The 21674-nt window shown below is 38.1% G+C and overlaps 3 protein-coding genes and 1 long non-coding RNA gene across 6 annotated transcripts in view; 2 read left to right on the top strand and 2 right to left on the bottom strand.

Moving 5' to 3' along the window:
- The window catches only part of Usp10 (ubiquitin specific protease 10), a 29567-nt gene extending 24564 nt beyond the window's left edge, over nt 1-5003 (bottom strand). The window contains exons 1-4 of one of the 2 annotated variants that reach the window (XM_070214661.1): nt 4652-5003; nt 2711-3340; nt 1062-1970; nt 343-589 (exon numbers count right to left, since the gene is read on the bottom strand). In XM_070214661.1, the coding sequence (XP_070070762.1) occupies nt 343-589; nt 1062-1970; nt 2711-3226 (1672 nt within the window). In that variant the 5' untranslated portion in view covers nt 3227-3340; nt 4652-5003. Of the gene's footprint in view, nt 1-342; nt 590-1061; nt 1971-2710; nt 3341-3830; nt 4035-4651 lie in introns of those variants that run through there. The other variant, XM_070214662.1, reaches the window with a different exon arrangement.
- Nucleotides 5004-9979: 4976 nt separating this feature from the next.
- Nucleotides 9980-18921, bottom strand: LOC108055364 (uncharacterized). 2 transcript variants are annotated; one of them, XM_017138679.3, is made up of 6 exons: nt 18513-18921; nt 13682-14230; nt 12851-13040; nt 11968-12651; nt 11379-11582; nt 9980-10872 (listed from the first exon to the last, which is right to left on the bottom strand). In XM_017138679.3, the coding sequence occupies exons 2-6, from the start codon at nt 14175-14177 to the stop codon at nt 10200-10202; spliced, it is 2247 nt and encodes a 748-aa protein (XP_016994168.3). In that variant the 5' UTR covers nt 14178-14230; nt 18513-18921; the 3' UTR covers nt 9980-10199. The 2 variants fall into 2 exon arrangements, with proteins under 2 accessions (XP_016994168.3, XP_070071744.1); XM_070215643.1 differs by having other exon boundaries at nt 11968-12345.
- On the top strand, nt 14927-15830 carry LOC138913028 (uncharacterized). The gene is made up of 2 exons (XR_011418600.1): nt 14927-15062; nt 15126-15830. It is a non-coding gene; the product is annotated as an uncharacterized lncRNA (long non-coding RNA).
- A 1903-nt stretch (nt 18922-20824) lies between the features above and the next one.
- LOC108055348 (accessory gland protein Acp29AB-like) lies at nt 20825-21493 on the top strand. The gene has a single exon (XM_017138659.3). It carries the CDS (start codon nt 20825-20827, stop codon nt 21491-21493), a length of 669 nt encoding a protein of 222 aa, XP_016994148.3.
- Nucleotides 21494-21674: the final 181 nt, after the last annotated feature.

Below are 21674 nucleotides of genomic sequence, written 5' to 3'. Positions count from 1 at the left end.
TCTGAAGCCTAAATTCTATTAGCATTATTATCACACGATCAGCTCTCAGATTATTTTAGAATATTAAGAAAAGTCGTTGACCTACAAAAGACAGATAATTCTAATGATTTAGCTAAAGTGGAAATTATATGCATATTAATCAACTGCTGTTCAAAGTCAAAGTTTTCATTCATCCAATGAATAATTATTCGCTATCAACTGGCATCGAACAAAACGAGATTATAAGCGGGGTAATAATGGAAAAAAGGAAATTAGAAATTAGACAAAGTGCAACTCAGCTGGAATTATGAATTGCAATACCCAAATGAATCACTAATCAATATTGTGCACGGGAGCACTTACCCATTTGCTCCTGATGCGGTTGTTGTGGTTGCTGCTGTTGAGGAGGAGTGGGCGTTGGCTGTGGCTGCGGAGGAGGTTGAGCCTGTTCGATTAGCACGGGCGATGTTTGCTGCAAGATGTGATGCGGCGGCGGGGGCAGCAGAGCGGGCTGAACGCCGGCATCCGGCGGCAAAGGCATGGCAGCAGTCCAGGCCACCGGGATGGCGCCAGGTGGCGGAGCTCCGCACTCGGCGAGCTCATCGTCGTACTATTGGGGTTACAAAATAATTATTAGTATAATTATTAACAAAAAATAATAGCTCTATTTTGATTATCACACATTTTTATTAGAGCCCTGCGTGAATTATTCAATTTTTGTTCTATCATAGTAAGCCATGAAATTTTTGATTTGTTTAATTCAATTCTATGTGTAATTCATTTCGAATTGAATGATTTTTGATTTTTGTGCTTTCTTTTAAGAACAAAAAGAGGAACATTTTTAACGAATCAATGTTAACTGCATAGTAAATAAAATTCAGGCAGATTTAATCACAAAATTATGGCTCTTTCTTCTTCAAAAGAAATTGTCGTTTAAATTATTTTGGGAATTTATGCCATTCATTCATTTAATTCTATTAAACTCAAAATTCTAATTAATTCATTCATATAAAACAAAAAATTTAAAATTCATTCAGGGCTCTAATTATTTATAATTATTTTACTCCTTTTGCAAGACCCACCTGGGGCACTGGACCTGCTCCCGGATGAATTGGCTGCAGGGCGGTCATCTGGCCGTCGTCGTAGATCTGCATCACGCCCATTTGCTGCTGCATTTCGTGCAGCTGCGGCTCGTAGATGGGGTAACTCGGGCTGAGCATGCTCGACGTCTCCGACGAGGGCAGCGAGGAGCTGTTGTGGTTGAGCTCATCGCCTCCATTGGGATGCACGGCCACCTGTTGCTGCTGCTGTTGCTGTTGTTGCTGCTGCTGTTGCAGCACTTCGAAATCCTCGGCGTACATGGGAGCCGTGTGCCAGATCTGTGTCATTCCTGGATCCGGCTGGGCGACCCTTTCATCCACTCCCTGCTGGCCGGCATCCTCGGGAACGTACTGATACTCGGCCGGATGCATCATGGGGTAAATGTAGCCGCCGGGATTGAACCAACCCGGGTTGTACATCACCGGGCCGGAGATGAAAACCGGTGTTCCGGTGGCCTGCTGGGCAGCAGTGGGATTCGGCGGAGGCTGCATGCTCGCGTGCTGCGGCGTAAAGTAGGGCGGAGGATAGCCGTAGGCGTAGGTGGGCGGGGCAGCGGCATAGTACTGCTGCAGGTGCTGCATATGCGCCTCGGGCGGCGGCAGTTGTTGGCCCATCTGATCCTGCGGCTGCAGCTGCAGGCCGGGATTGGCTCCGTCCGGTGGCGGCTGCAGTTGCTGCTGCGGCGGCAGGCTGATCAGTTGCTGCTGCTGCTGCTGCAGGTGACGTGGCCCATGGTAGTCGTTGCGTCGCGGTCCACCGCCTCCACGCGGTCCACGTCCGCGTCCACGTCCCCGGCCACCGCCCATTCCGGGAGTGTGCGGGTTGGGGGAGCCGCCCTGCGGAGCCAAGTTGATGGGCAGCGGCTGCAGATGCGGCATCACGTTGTTGCCCTGGTGGGGTTATTAAGTTGGGAGGTTATTAATTAGGATTACAAGAGTTTAGTCTAGTTTTTAGTGAAATAATTAGGGCAATTGTTATAATAACTATATAATTTAATGACTAAGCGAGGTAAATATTGGTATTTTTATGGTTTTCAGGTTTTTTGTAGTTTATTTCAAATAAATTTATATGATTATAATCAATAACTATTGAATACAGATCAAAAAATGTATCTACTTCATAGCTCTGACTTTAAAAATTCAAAAAGATTAATTTATAATTAAAGTATTTAATTTTTGTATAGTACGCAAGTTAACTTGAGTTGTAGAATGGTTTTAAGATTTTTCTAGTTGGTTTTTAAATGAACTCCTATGCATATTAAAGACCGATCGCAAAAATTTTACTTTTCTTCATGTATAAGTCATCTAGGAATATAGTTTTTATATAAAGTACAGGCTTAATTTGAATGAATTGGGTTGAAAGAATGACTAGAAGTAAAATATATCGTTTTTTTGGGTTTTTCTTGGTTAGTTTCAAATATCATTTTAAGCACAATGAATGCAGATTGCAGAAATATTAACTTTTCATTATGATTTTCATACCAGAACACTCACAACTTAATTTATAATTATGGGAAATGCCTAATTTGAAAGATAGCACCTATGCAAACCCATTTAAAGTAGCTTAATTACGTTTTTCGACCCTTAAATAAATGAAATTAAATACAAATCCTTCCCAGACCCAGACGCACCTGCTCCTGGGGCATATCACCATGTCCGATGTAGTGATGCTGACCTCCGGCCGGCATGTAAGTGGGCACGCCGTGCGTCCAGCCATGCAGGTTGACATTGGCAGTGACGTTGTTCACGTAGACATTGTTGCTGGGCATCGGGGCGGGGATCATGGTCGGGTAATGGGCTCCACCATGGTGCGGTCCTCCGTGGGCGGCGGACATGTAGACCGGTGGATTGTACACGGGCTGTCCGGCCGGAGTGAAAGCCTGGACGGGCGTCAGTAGATTGTTGTTTCCGGAGGGCGAGACCAAGTTGTTGTTGTTATTGTTGTTGCTGGGTCCGCTGCTCACGACGCCAGCGGGCTGAGGCGTTGATGGCGTTGAGATGGGCGTGGCTGCTCCACCGCCGCCTCCTCCTACAGCTGCTGCTGCTCCAGAGGATGCTGCTCCTCCTGCGACGGCGACAGAGGATCCCGTCGTAGAAGTGGACGGCGCTGCCTGCTGCTGCGACTGCGGCTGCGTTTGCTGCGCCATGGCCAAAAAGCCAGAGAGGGCGGAACTTGGCTCAGATCCTTAATTGGTTCTATTGGCAGATTTAAACGAGTCTCAAGAGTCGCAGCAGGCGCCAAACATTGAAATTGCTGTTTGCTGTGAGGGATAAGAGAAGAAATTAATTAGTATTTGTGGTGTTTTTCAAGGAAAACTTTAAATTATGTTAGGGTTAAGAGTTAATGTTAAGTAAGGGTTAGTGATTTTCCAATTACAGTTGTTAGTTGGTGATTGCTGGAAATTGTTATTTTAAAAATGTTTTTACACTTAAAGAACATATTGCAATAACTGAACAAATTCTACATATTTTTAACAACTTTAAAAACAATTTTAACAATTTTAAGTTAAGGTTAGTGATTTTCCAATTAGAGTTATTAGTTGGTACTTATGTAATTTTTCAAAATTTATTTATAATATATAGAAAATATTACAAAAACTAGAAAATGCTGCAAATTTGTAAAACAATTTTAAAACATTTTTTTTAATTCAAGAAATTTGTTAAACTAAAAATTCTAAAATAAATTCTAGGATAAACGATGAGCAAATCCAGCAGAAGCTGTTCATTTTCCACAAAAATACAGTAAATTACCTTCACAAATGAAAATTAATTATAAATACAATTAAGCAACAAAGCACATTTTCCATTTAATTTTTTTCTTTTTTTACACGGGTTAAATTCTAATTGGATGCGATTTCCAATTCACGCCACTCCGCGTGCCGCAGCCCCTCAAACCATCTGGCAACGCCGCACAGCTGCTGTCGGTGTAATAGGAAAATCAAATAAACAGAGCAAAAGAGATGGAAAATGCCGATTGCCGATTTTCCAGGGGGCTTTTCCGAAAAGGCAGACACTTCAAAAACGGAATTTAATAAAAATAAAACCAACTACAGACGATTTTAAACCGTAATTTCGGGTAAATTTCGTGTGGTGCCACACGCCGCCCGCTAGAGATGGGCAATCGAAACGATTTGCCGGCTCACGAGAATATCGGTCACGAATGTAACAGGTTCAAAGGGCTATTTTTAACGTTTCACTGGCTTAAAAGGTAAATAAAGGGAGGGTAAATCACTGGGTTTAAGTAGTTTGATATGTTTTAAAGGGTTTCTCACTTGAAATATCTAATTTAGATCAATTTCCTCTAGTTTTTTAGCAGTTTGAAAATTACTCATCTCTGCCAAACACAACACACACACAGACGCGCACGCACTCACTCGCACACACACACACGAACGCAGGGCGAATGAAAGAAATTGGAAAATAACTTTAGCTGGAAAAGCCTGCGATTTTCGAGTATTTTCTAGGGTTAAGGGGAGTTTCGGAGTCACGTAGTTTATGTAAATTCGGTTTGCCGGGTTTTTGGCTGCTATTTTGGTGCCCATTTCGGGGGTGGGGAGATTTATCGAACGTACCTTTTGTTGAGTGGCCAATTGAAATCAATTTTGCAATTTGATCATATTTTATGCGTGCGGCAATCTCTCTCTCGCTCGCTCGCTCTCTCCGCTGCTGCTCTCTCTCTCCTTGTCTCTCTTTCTCCGCGCGGTGCCACGATAATTCCGCAACTTTTTACACGCTGCTCCAAATTCTGCGGCTGCAAATTAACGCCGATGCGGGCGATTTCGCGGGGTCACAGGTCACGGGTCACGGGGCCGTGGCTAGAGGTCACCGGCAGACGGCACTCTCTCTTCGCGATCCTTTTTTTTATTCGAGCGGCCAACGAGCGTTTTTTATGACAAATTGGCCGCGGTGTTTTTTTTTGTTCCTCTGACATAGAGGTGGAGAAACATCGATGGAAACATCGATGCATCGATGTTTTACAATTTTTTAGAAACATCGATGTTTTTTGGCGACAATCGATGAAATTGTAACATTAGGTGGATTCCCTAAACTGTTGAATTGATGAATTTTGGACAGCTGTTAATTAGCTGTTCCATACAAAGTCAACTTTCAGAAATTTCAGCAATTCAACAGCCTCGGGGCTGTTGAAAATTTTAGGGGGATTCCCTAAACTGATGAATTGCTGAATTGTTGAAAATTCAACAAAAAATTTCAGCAATTAAGGGAACGACCCAATAAGTTTTTCAGTTGGGCTATATTATTCTACTGATTTATTTAAAAACAAAATATTAATAATTTTTGTAAAACACCGATGTTTCACTCGATGTTCTTATTGAAAACATCGAAAACATTGATGTTTGCGAACATCGATGTTCTACTCGGACAGTGTGACCGCTGCGGATGCGCGACTTTTGGCCAAAACGTAAGAGGCGTTACGTATAACGTAGCGGAATTGTCAGCAACTATCGGTTGGGTCTTAACGATAGTTTGAGTCCAGTGCTCAAGGTGGCAACGCCAAAAAGATAGGGCGGTTTAATTTCGGTTTTCAGGCGTTGATTTTTAATGGGTAACTGGTGCTATCTATAGATATTAATAAAAATTTACTGCGAGTCACTTACTTCTTATCCAGTGATCTAAGACATATGTAATATAACACATTTAACAAATAACACAATCAAAATGTTTTTAATAAAACATTTATTATATTATTATAACATAATATTTGTACACGATTTATGATAAGTTTCCCCCATTTATTAAACTATTTCCTCATTAATTAAACCAAAAAACTCGCAAATATTAGACACACTTTGTTTGATTTTATGTATGCAATATTAATAATGCAATAAACGTTATTTCAAAATTTGCTGAACATTTTGTAGAATAATTTTAGAGACCTTACCCCTTTCAACTAAATCCTGGGGACGCCACTGGATATCGATAGTAACTTACAATTGCTGATATTGCAATAAATTGCTGATAAAAGTTAAGTGATAATAGTGCAGTGGAGGGCTACTCTATTATTCATCGTTCATTAAACAAAGCGCAGTAGAATATACTAGTAAGTGCACCTTCTTTTATTTTTTATGGAAATAATACTTTCAATATTTTAATTTTTTAGTAAATGCGATTCCATTTCGCCAAAAGTTTATTTAAATCAAAACAATTTGATATTGCTATAAATTGCTGACAATAGTTAACTTATATGCAGTCGATGGCTTCTTCACTATTCATCGTTAAATAAAAAAAACGCAATTAAATTGGTTGGTAAGTTCACCTTCTTTTATATTTTGAGGAAATAAAAGTTTTAAATATTAAAATTTTTTAGTAAATCTGAAATGGAAGTCCAAGAAAGTTATTTTAATCTAAACAATTTGATCACAGGCCTTATAAATTGTATAATAGAGCTATTTAGTGAAAAAAAACCAATAATGAGATTAAGTGATACCTACACTTTAAATGTGAAAATAAGTAAATCTGAAGTTCAATTAGATTTATTCGAATCAAAAGATGACTCGTATTTGAACCAAAATACAAAACTAAGCGAAAAGGTGAAAAACTTGGAAAATCAAGTTGCCAGAAATGAGGCTACGTTGAAAGATAAGAATAAGTGCATTGCCAAAATGGAGTCTAAAATGAAGGCTAAGGAACGGGAGATGTCGAGTCTAAAGGAAAATATGGATGAACGAAAGTCCGCTGTTCAGGATTCATTAACAGTGGAGTACCATAATAGGTGCATAGGCGATATGGAGAATGAGATTAAAATTTTAAATAGAAAACTGGGTGAGAAAGATACAAAAATTGCAAAGCTAAATGTGGAATTAGTTCAATGCGAAAGAAAGTTACATTATCAAGATGTTGAAATGCGGCTACTAAAGCAACGTCCTCATTATAATCAAAATCGTTATGAACGGTCGTTTTGGGACAAAATCAAAGATTTTTTTGACTAAATTATTAAAAGTGCATAAACAAATACCGACTCTAAAAAGTGCCTGGCACCCACATGTATATACATTTTTTAAAAGTGTTATTGCGATTTTGTTTTCTTATTAGTTTAGTTGTGTTTGTTTAGTTATTAGTAGAAACAGCCGCTAGGGGGCGCCACCTCCCTCGTCCTCTTTTTAGCTGATACAACTATATGTTTATCAGAAACAAAAGATGAAAAGACATAAAAGAAAACAAGAGAGAACGCTATAGTCGGGTTGTTGTCCCGACTATCTCATACCCGTCACTCAGCTAAAGGGAGTGTGTCGGGTTGGTGTCCCGACTAATAATCGTAACTTAGCTAAGGGGAGTGCGAGGGAGATAGATATATAATTTTTGATTGCGTATAACTTTTTAATGAATGGTCCGATTTGAAAAATGTCTTCTACATTTCGATAGGTATAAATATACACAACAAAATTGCATTTATACTTCTCGGAAATCTTTAAAGATGTGGGCGCAGGACCCATTTTAAAATCGTTAGTGGGCGATTGTGGGCGTTAGAGGGGGCGTGGCGCTCGGCTAAAATAAACTTGCGCTGCGTAGGAAGCCAAAGAATATGTGTGGGAAATCTCAACCTTCTAGCTTTTGTAGTTTCTGAGATCTCAGCGTTCATACAGACGGACAGACGGACAGACGGACAGACAGACAGACGGACAGACGGACAGACGGACAGACGGACATGGCTAGATCGACTCGGCTAGTGACCCTGATCAAGAATATATATACTTTATGGGGTCGGAAACGCTTCCTTCTAGCTGTTACATACTTTTGCACGAATCTAGTATACCCTTTTACTCTACGAGTAACGGGTATAACCATTGTGGACTAAATGTATACTGGCATACATATCGTATGATTAATTTTGAGAGAAATACCATTTCGCAAAAAATAAAAATGTAAATGTTTTTATACCCTTGCAGAGGGTATTATGATTTTAGTCAGAAGTTTGCAACGCAGTGAAGGAGACGTTTCCGAGAGCCATGTCCGTCTGTCTGTTTCTACGCAAACTAGTCTCTCAGTTTTTGAGCTATCGGAAACTTTCCCAAAAGTCTTCTTCTATTGCAGGTAGTATATATGTCGGAACCAACCGGATCGGACAACTTATAGCTCCCATTGGAAGGATCGGAAAAGAAAACGTTAAAAAATTCTAGCTTCGGTGTTTTTTGAAATATTACCTTCTACTTTTGGGGATGTTATTTTTTAAATATTTCTCAATTTCGAATTAAATATTTAATAAATCGGACTACTATATCATATAGCTGCCATAGGAACGATCGGTAAATTAATGGAAAAGTAATAGGAAATAAATTCTAGCTTCTTTGGTTTTTATTGTATTATCTTCTACTCTAGGATATGACTCTTTTTAAATATTTCCGAATTTCAATTTTAATTTGATCAAAATCGGACGACTATATCATATAGCTGCCATAGGAACGATCGGAAAATTAATGAGAAATAATAGAAAATTGAACATTTTTGCGATTTGTTAATTAATAGGAATGATCTGCAAGGGTATATAAGCTTCGGCTGGCCGAAGCTAGCTTCCTTTCTTGTTTTTTTTAGTTTTGAAAACATATATTGCAAACCGAAATCTATTAAAATAATTAATATTAAAATAATTTAAGCCATCCAAATCATCAATCAAATTGTTTTTAATACCATAATATTTGTACACGATTTATGATAAGTTTTTATAAATATTTTCACCCAATAAAAATCCCAAAAATAAACAGCAAATATTAGACACACATTGTTTGCTTTTATTTATGCAATATTTATCATGCAATGAACATTATTCCAAAATTCGCTGCACATCAACAGGGTTTCGCTTTTCGGCCTTGCATTAAAACTAACCATCCATCGTTTTGAATTTGAATTTTCTTGGGCTTCTGTGGGATTTTATCAACACTTATGGAACGAGAAACGTTTTGTAATTGCTTGGCTTACAAATAAACACTCAGATATCAGATATAATCGTATAATATAGGTACTCGTAATGCAAATGTAATTGTAATGTGGGGTATTAACACTGAGAGCGTAAAACTAATTATCGTGTGTATCGATTCGAACATAATCCGTGTTCCGATTGCTTTGCTTTTCATTGACTTGTTTACCATTTCCATTCGCTGTTGACCAATTTTTCGTAAAACAATTTGCCTAATCAGTCTTTACTATAAGCTGATTGTACTTTTTACAGGGTATTTTTTGGCCTCGCCCTCGTTTTAAGATCGTTGTGACTACACATCCTCGTGAGAGATTAGCATTAACACGCACAGTAACCGATAGATAGTTTTGATAACAACGGTAGATCTATAAGAACCTGAAGGTCCCAAAGATTTAGGCCCAGTAATAACGTGATATATGTCATATTCTAACAATAGGAAGACTAGTGACGACAGCTGCGATCGAAATAATATTTTTGGGGGTTTTTTAAGCACTATTTGAGGTAATTATGATATTCAACATTTTGAGAATATTTAAAATTTGTATTTTAAAATAAAAAAAAATTAATTGTTTTAATAGGTACATAATCTGTGTAAAAAAAATATTAGCAAGCCTAAACCAGTTGAGAATTATAAAACTTAGATGAAGTTTTCAGTTTAATTAAAAAGAGTGCCTAAAAGAATGCTTTAGAAAATAGAATTTAATATTTTTTAGCATAGTGTTAGACACTATAATAACTGATTTCGAATCTTAAGAGAATATATTGAGATATTTAGAAAAACAAATTGCATAATGCCCAAAAGTGTGCTTTAAAATTACACAACTTTTAATTTATATTTTGTTGCATAGTTTTAGACACCTAACCTTTTCTTTTTAAATAAAAAATGTATTACTATTTCGATCGCAACTGCGGTTAATTGCTTAATAACATCAGTTAAACCAGTTAATAGACATCGTTGAAGATTCGTTAGTTGATTGCTTATGCCCGAAAGGCAACACAGAGATAATTGCTGGTATTATACAGTATAGTATATCATATATAACACTTATCTAGGTATACGATCTATGGGGCTATAAAAATAAACGACACGCACACGCACAAAAATACATATACAAACATCAATCGAGTTGCTAAAGTAATTGTCGATGGCCGCTGGTTAAACGCTACGAAGTGGGTTCGATTGCTAGATCCTAGGGATCATGATCTGGGATTTTATCGGTTGTTTCGCCTGGAGGTGGATTAACCAGAGGAGGTGGAGGAGGAGAAAGAGGAGGAGGAGGCAGCTCATCTGCATCCATTTCAATCTCTATAGAATTCTCGCGCTCTGTGATCTCTGGCATTTTCAGGGAAAAGCTACTCAGCTTCCTCTCCGCCGATCCCAAGGAACTCTGGGAATCGGCCTTTAACAAGGTGCTCCTCCTCTCATTGATGACCCTCAGGGAATCGTACATCTGCTCATCACCATTTCCATTCCCTGCCAATCCCCTCTCCATGGATCGTATGTAGAACACGGAGTCATCCCTCTCGTTTGGCACCCCCTTTTTGGGTCTGTAGAACTGACGGGAACTGTTGCTCCTGTACAGCGGATTGGCCACCACCACTGGCCTCTCGATCTCCTCATCGTTCTGTTCGCTGCGGGCGAGGGGCAAAAATCCGGGACGCGCCTTCTTCGGCGGCAAACTGCTCGTGTGGTGATGCAACTCGGTGATCTCCTCGTAGGATGTCTTGGGCTGCGAGGCGGCGGTGGCCTCCTGCTCCTCCGACTGATCGAGACTCTCCTCGGGCACCGCCGGCTCCATGCTGGATTGACCCGACAGCTGACGCACCGGCGGCGGTGGCTCCGAGCACACGGATAACTGGCTGCTGTAAAGGGAAATTAAAGTAAGAATTGTTAATATTTAAAGCTGATTAAAAATAAATAATAAGGAAAAAAAAGATTTCTTAAAACAAAAAAAAGACCGCGAATTCTTTAGACCAAGATCAGAAAATATAACTTTTTTTATTAGTTTTGTCGTTGCCTGAATTCTTAAAAAAAATTAAACCGCAAATTCTTTAGAAATTCTTCTGTTTTTAGCACCGTAGATTGATTTATGAATAAGATTAGACCGCGAATTCTTCAGAACAAGAGCAACCAATATAACACTTTTGTTAGATCTTTCAATACTTTATTTCTTAAAAACAATAAATACGCAAGTTCTTTAGAACTTAGTTATTAGAATGTTTTGATTAATAAATAAAAAAACGCGAATACTTTAGATATATATGTAAATATAAATGCTATCAAGACTGGGGTTTAAACCGCCTGTTGAGGCAAAACCAGCATCCTTTTAACTTTTAAATTGAAACAGAAATGTTAAACGATATCTTACCGAAATTCTTTCTCCACAGAGGGCGTGGCCGAGGGACCGGAGCTATAACGCTTGGGCGATCGTAGAATCGACTTGGGCATCACCTCAGGACTATGGAGATCCACTTGAACACGCCGAGACTCAATACTGGATGTTCGACTGGCGATGGACGCACAGCGAGCCGTCCAGCGGCCGCTATACGAGGAGTCCGACATTGTGGAGTTTCTGTAAGAAATGGAATATATATAGAGCTGTCCTTTAAATTTAGAGAATAATGGCAGATCATAAAAGAATAAGGCACTTTTTTTTAAGGATTTGATTCGACATGGAATAGGGTCAATTCTACCTTAAATCATATCAATAAAGGCCCGATATGATTTATGTCAAATTTATGATTCAAACATATCAATATGATATTTTATCATATCAAATTAAATACCAAAATTAGTGTTTTTTGAAAAAATATTGTAAAATAAAATAAGATAAGTCTTTATTCATATCAAATTGATATTAAAAAATATAAAGTTAACCAGCACATATCAATCTGATCTTTTGTTCATTTTTAAATCTTAATCTTAAATACTAAGTTCCTCCCTTATTTTGAACCTACCGCCTGTGTCCCAGTGGACTGCGGCTGTGATCGCGTGCCTCCTCCTGTTCGATGGGTTTCTGCCGTGACAAAACATGCCTCTTCGCGGTATCCGATCGCTTGTTCCGCTCACTGCGCTTCTCAGCCCCCGAACTGAGGCCCAGACCAGGCGGAGGATTGCTCCCACTGTCGAAGGAGGAGGCCTGCCAGTAAACACGACTTGCAGCGGGCGGTTGGAGCAGCGAGCACTCCCTGGTGGCCCTTTGGATTAGGCTCGAAGAATTGCTTATAATCCTGGCCGACGAAGAGGAGCCTGCTCCTCCGCCGCCGCCTCCTCCACCACCGGGATTCGAACTCTGACCCGATCCAGGTCGCACCTGACGCACTCGTCGCACACTGCTGCTCGAGGATTTGTGGTGATGATTCGATAGATGATTCGATACATGATTCGATTGATGATTCGAATGGCGATGGTGGTGATGACGACGATGTCGGCGTTGCGAGCAATACAATTCCCATTCCAGCGGCGACAGACGACAGTTCAGTGAGAGCAAATTGTAGTAATTAGTGGTGGTCTGGTTTTGATTTTGATAACTTGAGTTATTGGTGGTGCAGTTGGTAGGTGTAGTATGAGATCCGGACAAATCCGGAGCGGATCCTGCCCCCGAGAGGCGACGCCACTGGGGACAGAAGCGATTGGATGCACTGATGGTTGGTTTTTTTTTTAGTTTTTGTTTGGCGGAAGCGGGATGCGGATGCGGATTTCAGAATTGCGGATGTCGGAAAGCGAGAAGCGGGCGGTAAGAGCGAGAAACAGCCAATTGGATAAGTGAAGTTGCGATATATATACAAGAATATGAGGTGATATCTTCCTGAGTAAGTAATTTAAACCACAAATCTTTACCTGAGCGACCTGGAGAACTTAACCAGCTCGGCGGTGAGTGCCTCGCGATCGAAGGGCTGCTGCGGATGTGCGTGCGGATGCGGATGTGTGTTCGAAATGCAGGCGGTCTGCGGCTGCTGGTGAGGATCGCCCGGCGAGGATCGGAACACACCGAAGTGCTGGTCCCAGCGACTCGACTGGTACTGGGCACCTAGAATTTGGAGAGATTTTTATTAGTTATATTTTATTTGGTTTTTTTTTCCACTTTTTTTCCAATTTTTCAGGGAGTTCATAGTTTTAAGCACTTCCTAATGAAAAAATGCATAGCTTAAGTCTCTTTTAAGTAATTTTTGATTAAACCTTCACATAAAAATCAAATACAAAATTTGTAAAAAGGTCAATAAATTTAGGGAAAAAGTATTTTATATTGTTAAATTCAAAATTAGGTTAAACAGAGTTTTTGAAGGCTCCAGAATGTAAAGTTTCATTTAAGGAAAAAATATTTGAAATATTTAATATTAAGTCTATACCGTATTTTTGTGACACATAGATTTAATTTTCTTATGAAACTTGATCGAAAGAAATTGTCTCTAAAAGCTAAATACTACAATATTCATTTTTTTAATATTTTTTAAAAGAAATATATTAGAAGATCACAAGGATTATGAAATAAATTTAAAAAACAGTGTCTAAAAGTATGCAACAGCAAAAGATTCCACAAGTTTTCAGGATAGCAACAAGTTTTTATAGCATACTTTTAGACACCTTTATCAGCGATTTTCAACCCCTAGTGATTTAAATAGCATTTTTCTAGCAAAAATACCAAACCAATCTGTTCTTTTAGGTATTTACCCATTCCACGTCGCTGCGAAGCGGAGCTCCCCTGGTTGCTCCTCGAGGGATTCTTGCTGCTCCCGCCTCCGCCCGCTCTCAATCTCGCCGGAACGACCTTGGCGGCGGAGTCGCGGGCCTCGAAGGTCATCACGCAGGAGGCCACCACTATGAAGCCGCCGAAGCCCATGACAATGGGTCCCACATACGCGAAGTTGTTCAGATGGAAGCCCTTCAGGTCGTTCTTCACCCGCACGGTGACATTGCCGCGCAGCTCCGATCCCATCGACAGGTGATCCGCATAGTAGCCCAAGGTGGCCATTCCGGCGCCCAGGAGCATCAGGGTGAGGCCCAGGATCAGAGCCCGGCAGGCGTGCCACAGGCACTTCGAGGACATCTTGCCCCGCACCACCTGCACGTTCCACGTGGCCCCCGAGGCGGGATGGGCACGTCGCAGGTTGCCCAGCGAGTGCTTCCGCTTGGTGGTGCCACCGCCACCGGAACGACGGGAAGGCATCGCGACCGCTCCTCAATTCCTCCGTCCCCAGGCGACGCTCATCAATGTGGATTCTGAAATAGGGGATTTGGATGATCGATACTACATTGTAGATTATTTTAAAATTTAATTTAGTTTAAATTTACTTTTTGATCTTAAGTTCTTATAAAACAAACTTCCGCAGCGATACATTTTTCTTGAACTATATTTTATTGCGTCTTTCTTATATTGATCTTCAGCAAAGACAATAGATAATAATAATCATCTACTGCCTGTCACTTACTTCTTATCAAATACAATACAATTTATAGACAATCAAATAAGAGCACCTCTCAACGAGGTAAACAAAGTGGTAACGATCGCACTTTCACATACAAGAATTTTGATATCAAATAAGACCCTTACAGAATTATGATGTCTACTTATGATTCTGTAACTGTAAGCGCTATCTTGCTCTATTTCAAATCTCCGAGAGAGAGAAATCGGTATTGCATGCTAAAAGCGATTTGCCAGCATGCTAAAAGCGATTTGCCAGAAATTTACCATGCGCATATCGTTTTAACCGCAACGTGTTTTTTGTGGGTACTTTTCTTTTCTTTTTAAACAATTTTGAAAAAACGCGAAAAGGTTTAAGCATTTAATAATTATTCTATTATTGTATAGTTAGTCGTTTAGAAACTGTATACTCAGGAAAGGATTTTTTTTCTTTCTCAGCATATTGTCCTAAATCAATCGGTTTCTCGATCATTCGTATATGTAGAGGTGCGATTCGTCACTATGCGTCGCTACGAGCAAGGGCTACTTCGAATTGCATATAAAACTTATCTGTTGGGGGTTTTTATTTTGTACACCTCAATCCAATGCATTCATTACATTTCCGTGAGCGAAGCAAAGTAGATGTGATTGGTAAGTCACTTTGATTACATTTTTGGGAATATATGTATATATTTATTTATTTTATTTTCTTAGTAAATGCGAAATGGAAAACCAACAAGTTTATTTTGATCAAGGCAAATTAATAACCTTTCTCAACCAAAAAATAATGTTGTTCTTCAATGCCAAAAATCGGTTTATAAAATTAGAGGAAGCCTACACGTTGGCTGTGCAAATCAGTAAAGATCAATTTATATTCAATATGTTCGAAACAAAAGCTGACAAGAATCTAATAAAAATCAAGAAATTAAGCGAAGAAGTCGCTAATTTACAGAGTCAAGCTGCCATAAATGCCGCAGAATTGAATGATAAGGATGATCTCATTGACGAAATGGAGTCAGAATTGATGGATACAGATATTGAAATATTGGCCCTAAAAGGAAAAATTGCTGAATTGGAGTCTGCTGCCCTTGAAAGTGCAAAAATAATGGAGGACAATATTAAATACATAGCCAAGATGGAGACTGAAATTACCACTTTAAATGAGAAACTTAAAGCTGTATCTATTGAAACCCACCAGCAACTAAACGAGAAGAATAAAGAAATTGGTAGGCTGCTTCTTGAAGAAAAACGTTACCAGCATGATATAACCACTCTAAAAGTTAAAAACGATCAACTGGAAGAAAAATTGACCGATATAACTAAACAATTTAAATGTTTGGTTAGTTCTGTATGGGAAGAAAAGAAAAAATGTTGCCGAAATCTATTCGGAATAAATTGAAAATAAATATTTGGTCAATATTTTTGGGATTCTTTTATAATTGTGTTATTGTTATTATTTCCATTAAAAAAACGAATAAAAATATCTTTGTAATATCGTCTTAAATAATAGACTGATTTCAACTGGACCCCTGCTTGAATTCATTCAATGAATTATTTCGAAATTTTATGTTTTACGTGAATGAATCAATTTATATTGTGCACACAAAAAAAAGCACGTCGCCGTAAAATCGATAAGTCCAGGTAATTTTCTGGTTATTCCTACTCATATCGTTTTTACCTGAAATATTCATAAATTTACATTAAATAATATCATTTTGCCGAATTCTCTCTCTCGGAGATTCTCTAACTTCGAAAAAGAGCGCAAGAATCAATATGGCGAGCAAAATGACATGAGTGGAAGGGACAAAGACTGATTCGAAATTCGAACTGACGTACTTCAAGCATGTTTTCTCGCTCGCACTAGTGTACGTTTTGGTCAGAAATAAGATTTTTTACATTTCGAACATATCACATTTACCTGGCCCCATATCAAGTTAAAAATGATCTTAAAAAAGGTCAAATTGACCTACGATTCATATCGAGTTTTTTTTGGGTGTGAGTTTAATCGAATTGAATGAATTTGAATTTAGAGTTTAGTAAAAAAAATGCATGAATGGCATTTCGACATATTTCGAAATAATTCAAACGACATTTTCATTTGAAGGAGAAAGGCCATAATTTTGTGGTTCAATCTCGCTGAATTCTATACACTATGCACTTAACATTGTTTTTCTACTCCCTCGTGAGCCCTGATCTATTTTTGAAAATTTCAGTCAAAGGGCATGACTTCACTCATGCACGGCTCTAGTATAACACATTGATGATTAATTATCAGTGATAAGGTATCTATTAGCTACTATCTTATACGTTAGTATTAGAGTAGAGTAACTTAAGAACCTATTAAACTATTGCTGATAAAACCTATCTCATGGCGAGTTTGTTTTTTACACCTCAATGCAATATTGAAATAGTTGGCGAGTAGACCGGGTTATAATTCTGCGGAAATACATTTTTCTCTAAAGTTTAAAATGAAAGACAAACCAACCTATTATGGAAAAAAGGGATTAACAAGGATTCTCAACAAAACAATTGAAACGTTCTTCGGTGAAAAAGATTGATTTATGAAATTGGACCATTCATATACTATTACTAAATGAAGAAAGAGCAATGAATGCATTTTGTTATTTGGAACCTGCTACGCGAAGAGACCTTTCCATTTTATACTTCTTCAAAATCCCAAAAAAACATCAAAAAGTTGCTTAAAAAAATGTGCTGTTTAAGCTAATTAGCTAATTTAATAAAATATTTATTTATTTAAAGTGTACAAATTTTTTTAAAGAAAAAAAACAAAATCGACTTAGCATGCACATATCAAGGCTTTTGTCAATGGTAATAACAAATTGATATTATCAATTAAAATGTATTTAAATTGTCTGAAAAATATCCATAATATCTTTATAGACAAGTTGCAATGGAAAAGTGGGGATTTCAGAGAGGCGACACTCCCACCGCCCCACCTGTTGTCCGAGGATGGTCACCGTGCGTTCTCTACGCGATGCTCACGGCTGTTTGCAGATGAGGCGGTGGAGTCCCGAGGAGGCATCCCGAGGAGGAGAAGGTGCATGGAGCACCGGTGCAGCCTGCGAGTGCCGAACAATTAAAATCCAAGGCACAATGCCAACAAAACGAGAACGAGAATAGCTGAAGCGGCTGACAACCGCGTGACGGGGCTTAAAGAATGGCCAGAAGAATGGCCGACACTCCTTGAAAGGCCCAGAGTCGTCGGCCAAAGCCGCAATTAAAGCCAAAGAACAAAACGCACGAAAGTCTGATAACAAGGCCCACAATGTCCCTGCTTTTTTTTCCTCGACGAGTGCGGCACTTGACACGCTTGCCTCGAGAATCTGCAGCTTCTTAAATTTAGACATTTGTACATATATGTATGATACATTCATCAGCTAGGCACTTGAGCTAATTGCAGGGAACAAGTTACCATAAAAATAATTCACCAACATTTTACGCCAAAATATTTAAAAATATGTTAAATTAATTTGTAAAAAGTTAATTCTAAATTACAAAAGATTCCTTAATTTTTTAAGAGTTTTTTAGAAACCTGGTAAACATTTTAAAGTCTAAATTCTTTAGAATTTTGAACTTATGCCAAACCCCTTATGTCGCTCCACAATTCAAGGATAAAAACGCTTTTTGAAAATTAAGTATGCATGCAAACCAAATGCCACATTTTTGCATTTCATGTATATTTCATTTTTCGCAAGCATTTATTTCTGTGTTTGCTTTTAGTCGCTTGAGTTGTTTTCATGTCGAGAATATTTAATGATGATTTTTAAGGGCTTGCCTAAAATTTTGTAAACTCTGTATTGCCTATTAACATTTTTTAAATGCGCACAAAAATATGCACTAAAAATTGAATGTTTCAAAATATTCTGTTGCATACTTTTAGACACCTTTTAAAGTGATTTCAAAACCCTAGCAATACCTTTGGCTTTGATTTTCACCCTTTTTGGCTGAACTAAAAGTGAAATGCATAATTTAAATAAAATCAAAGCGTAACTTATCCTTGAAATCGAGGTATTTCAGGGGAAAACTCCACGGGGCCTTTTAGTTTGCCCAGGGACTCTAGGACGGCGTTTGATGGCTTACTTGTTGGTTCGTTCTTGGAATTCCTCGGCTGCTCCTGTTGATGTTTTTTCGGTTTCGGATGGTCCTGCTGCTGCTGCTGCGAGAGCCTTTTGTGTGACCTAAAAGCAGATTTGCCTTCGCTGCGTCTCTGTATGTATACTTGTGGCTTGTGCACATATATTTTCGCGACTCGGAGTGTGAAAAGCCCCATGTCATCGTCTCCAATGGCTCTTGAACTTTGTGGCCAGCATTATGGCTCCTGATCCACCACTCAGTGGATTCCGGCTTGATTGCCAAATGGGAATGTGATTAATTTTTGCACAGGTGAAAGCACAGGTACCCGCAGGCTGTGGCTTCTGACTTTCTCCCCCGATTTAAGCACTCGATTCCTTCTTTTTCGGCAGCTGTGCGAGACGTCTGCACACGAGCAGCTTCCACGCGCGTCTGATAAGACGAGGTCCATCTGAATTTGGAAATCCGAGATACCAGAGATCCCATTACAGAGGCCAATCATCCCTCGAGTCATCCACTATAACTATGAGGACTCTGCTGCAAATTGGTTCGTTCAACAGAGGAAAAGCAAAGGAGGTTTTACTTTGATCTAAATAGCTGGCGCCATCTGGCGTGCTTTTTCTATTATGGCAATGCAACCATGTAATATTATGGGATTTTTATGGAAAGTGTCTTATAATAGAACTGCTTTATTTATAAGTCCGTATATTTTCTGCTTTATAATTAAGAAAAATATTTCGTATTTAATAAATAAATTATTCAAATAAAACAAAAAACCGCTTTAGTCGAGTTAAATATTAGTCGAGTGATTATTATTAGAGAAATAAGGTAATGAAATAGTATGGCTATACCATAATTGTGTATTATAGCAGTTTTATGGAAAAAAATCTTATAATAGAACTGCTTTTTTTTTACAATTATTTGTACTTTTTTGAAGGTTTAAAAAAATTTATATTTAGCATTTTTATGGAATGTGTCTTAAACTAGAACTGCTTCTTTTACAATTAAGTATGTTTATTATTCTATTATTATACAAAATTTAATTTCGTTTATTTTAATAAAATTTTTCATTATAATTTACTTTTAAACAAAACCAATATTCCTTTTTACTTTAAAAGTAACGGGTATTAGACATTGCTGATAACCTATCAATGATAAGGTTAATCTATTTTTAAGAGTTGCTTGTACCTCAATACAATTTAGTTTATATGTTTCCTTCGGCAAAGCAACGTTAAATTCTTTGGTGAGTGGACGTTGTTCAAACTTGTAGTGAAATAAAATTAAAGTGACGAAACAAAAACAATATAGTTTCTTTTTAGATAATTTAAAATGGAAGTACAACAAATTACTTATGGAAAAAATGAATTAATATTGATGGTTGAAAAAGCACTAAGAATTTACTTTGAAGAAAATGATATGTTGGTAAAAATAAACGATTCATACACCATAAACATGGAAATAAAGAATTTTGATATCCAGTTAAATGTATCAGAAACAAAAGAATATACAAAAAACATCGAGAGATTAAGCGAAAAAGTGACGCATTTGGAAAGTCAAGCTGCCATAAATGTCTCAAAATTGGTTGATAACAACACGTGCATAGTGGAAATGAAGTCAGATTTGATGGCTAAAGAACGTGAGAATTTACTTTTAAGGGAAGAAATTGCCGAGATGGAATCAACATTGATATCTTATGAACGAAGGATGATGCGTCTAAGAAAAAGAGTTGAAGAACTGGAGTCTTCTGTGTTCGAAAGTTCCAAACAATTGAAGGAAAATACTAAATTCATTGACATTAAGGAACTGTATCAATATGAGAAAATGGTAAAGCTCGAGTGTGCTGGTCTTGAAGTTGCAAGAGCATGGAAAAATATTGAAGGTGTATTAAATCAGATCACAACCGAAACAATTGTTACATGCCTGATACTTATTGTTTTTGTAATGATATGTTTGCCTCATTTTTTCGATTTCTTCTTTTTCATTTATTTTATATTTAATTGTATATTATACGTAAAGACGTACTGTATTTTATTGCCAGTTGCGAAAATGGTTCGGCATATAAATAGTTACTCACAAAATAAATGAAATATTAAAAAAAATTCAAATTTTTATAGATAAAAATTAGAATTTGTGGGTGCTGATAATTGCAAACAGCTTCTTATAAAAAATATAGAAAAGGAATTTCCTGAAAATCACCATTTCCGTTGGATAGCGCTTATCAACAGCACACCCAAATATTCTCGAGGGTCTAAGTACATTGTACAACCATTAAAATTCAGTTCGTTTAAATACTTCATCTGAAACGGTTCGGCAAATTCAAAATGTCCAAGTCAAGCCTACTCTTTTTTTGCGGATTTATTATTTTAATTTACTATTTTCGCCTGGCCGAGTCACAAGAGGAAAGGAGCTCGGTGTGTCTCTTGGAGAATGCCCCCGTTCAATGTGGAGCCTTTTGCTCTTCCCTGCTGTTTCCTGTCTACGATCACAATCGCAAAATTGAGCGGCAGTGGAATGAAACACAGAAAAAGCTGGATCGGTTGGAAGAGCAATTATTGGAGATTCAAAAAGCCCTAGCTGGAATCAGATTACCGGAAGCCAAAGTTCCCGAGAAAGTTCCCGAGAAAGTGACGATTAATTCGAGACAGTTTTTCATCGAGAAGAATATTCTTGCGGACTGGGAAACCTCAGAGAACGCTTGCAATCAAATGGGAGGCCATTTGGCAACATTTCAAAGTCAAGAAGAGTTTGATTACATCAATGCCAAGCTAGATCGTAGAGAACTTTACTGGCTGGGCATTCATAATGGGGTAGACGATCGCACTCTAAGATCGGTCTCCAATGGCAAGCGAGCCAAATTTATAAGGTTAGGTGGTCCTTTCCTTTCTTATTGTCAAGAAAATCGCTGCTCCTTTTTAATGTACGACGGTCGAATGTTCATTTCCCAATCCGACAAGAAAAATCATTATATTTGTCAGGCGGATGAGCTATAGAAAAAAGTATAAAGAAGTTTATGATGTAGCCTTTTTATTGTAATAGCCTCTTTAAAACTAAACAATTTAAATAAAATATTAAAATATGTACATTAAAAAACTTAAATTTTTGCTGTAATATTTTTCGAAAAGTTATTTTTTCGATTTTACAGCTTACAGAAAAACAATCCGTTATAGTAAA

This window comes from Drosophila takahashii, chromosome 3L, assembly GCF_030179915.1.
Source record: "Drosophila takahashii strain IR98-3 E-12201 chromosome 3L, DtakHiC1v2, whole genome shotgun sequence".
Taxonomy (NCBI): domain Eukaryota; kingdom Metazoa; phylum Arthropoda; class Insecta; order Diptera; family Drosophilidae; genus Drosophila; species Drosophila takahashii.
The sequence above is the reverse complement of the archived record's forward strand: the minus strand, read 5'-3'. Positions and strand labels throughout refer to the sequence as shown.

What these genes read in the sequence shown, in the direction of transcription:
- LOC108055364 (XM_017138679.3), bottom strand. Translation starts at nt 14,177, where the DNA reads ATGCCTTCCCGTCGTTCCGGTGGCGGTGGCACCACCAAGCGGAAGCAC. An exon ending in TTCGCAGCGACGTGGAATGG is followed by an intron (nt 13,041 to 13,681) that starts GTAAATACCTAA and finishes TCCAAATTCTAG; the next exon opens with GTGCCCAGTACCAGTCGAGT. An exon ending in TCTGTGGAGAAAGAATTTCG is followed by an intron (nt 10,873 to 11,378) that starts GTAAGATATCGT and finishes TTCCCTTTACAG; the next exon opens with CAGCCAGTTATCCGTGTGCT.
- LOC108055348 (XM_017138659.3), top strand. Translation starts at nt 20,825, where the DNA reads ATGTCCAAGTCAAGCCTACTCTTTTTTTGCGGATTTATTATTTTAATT.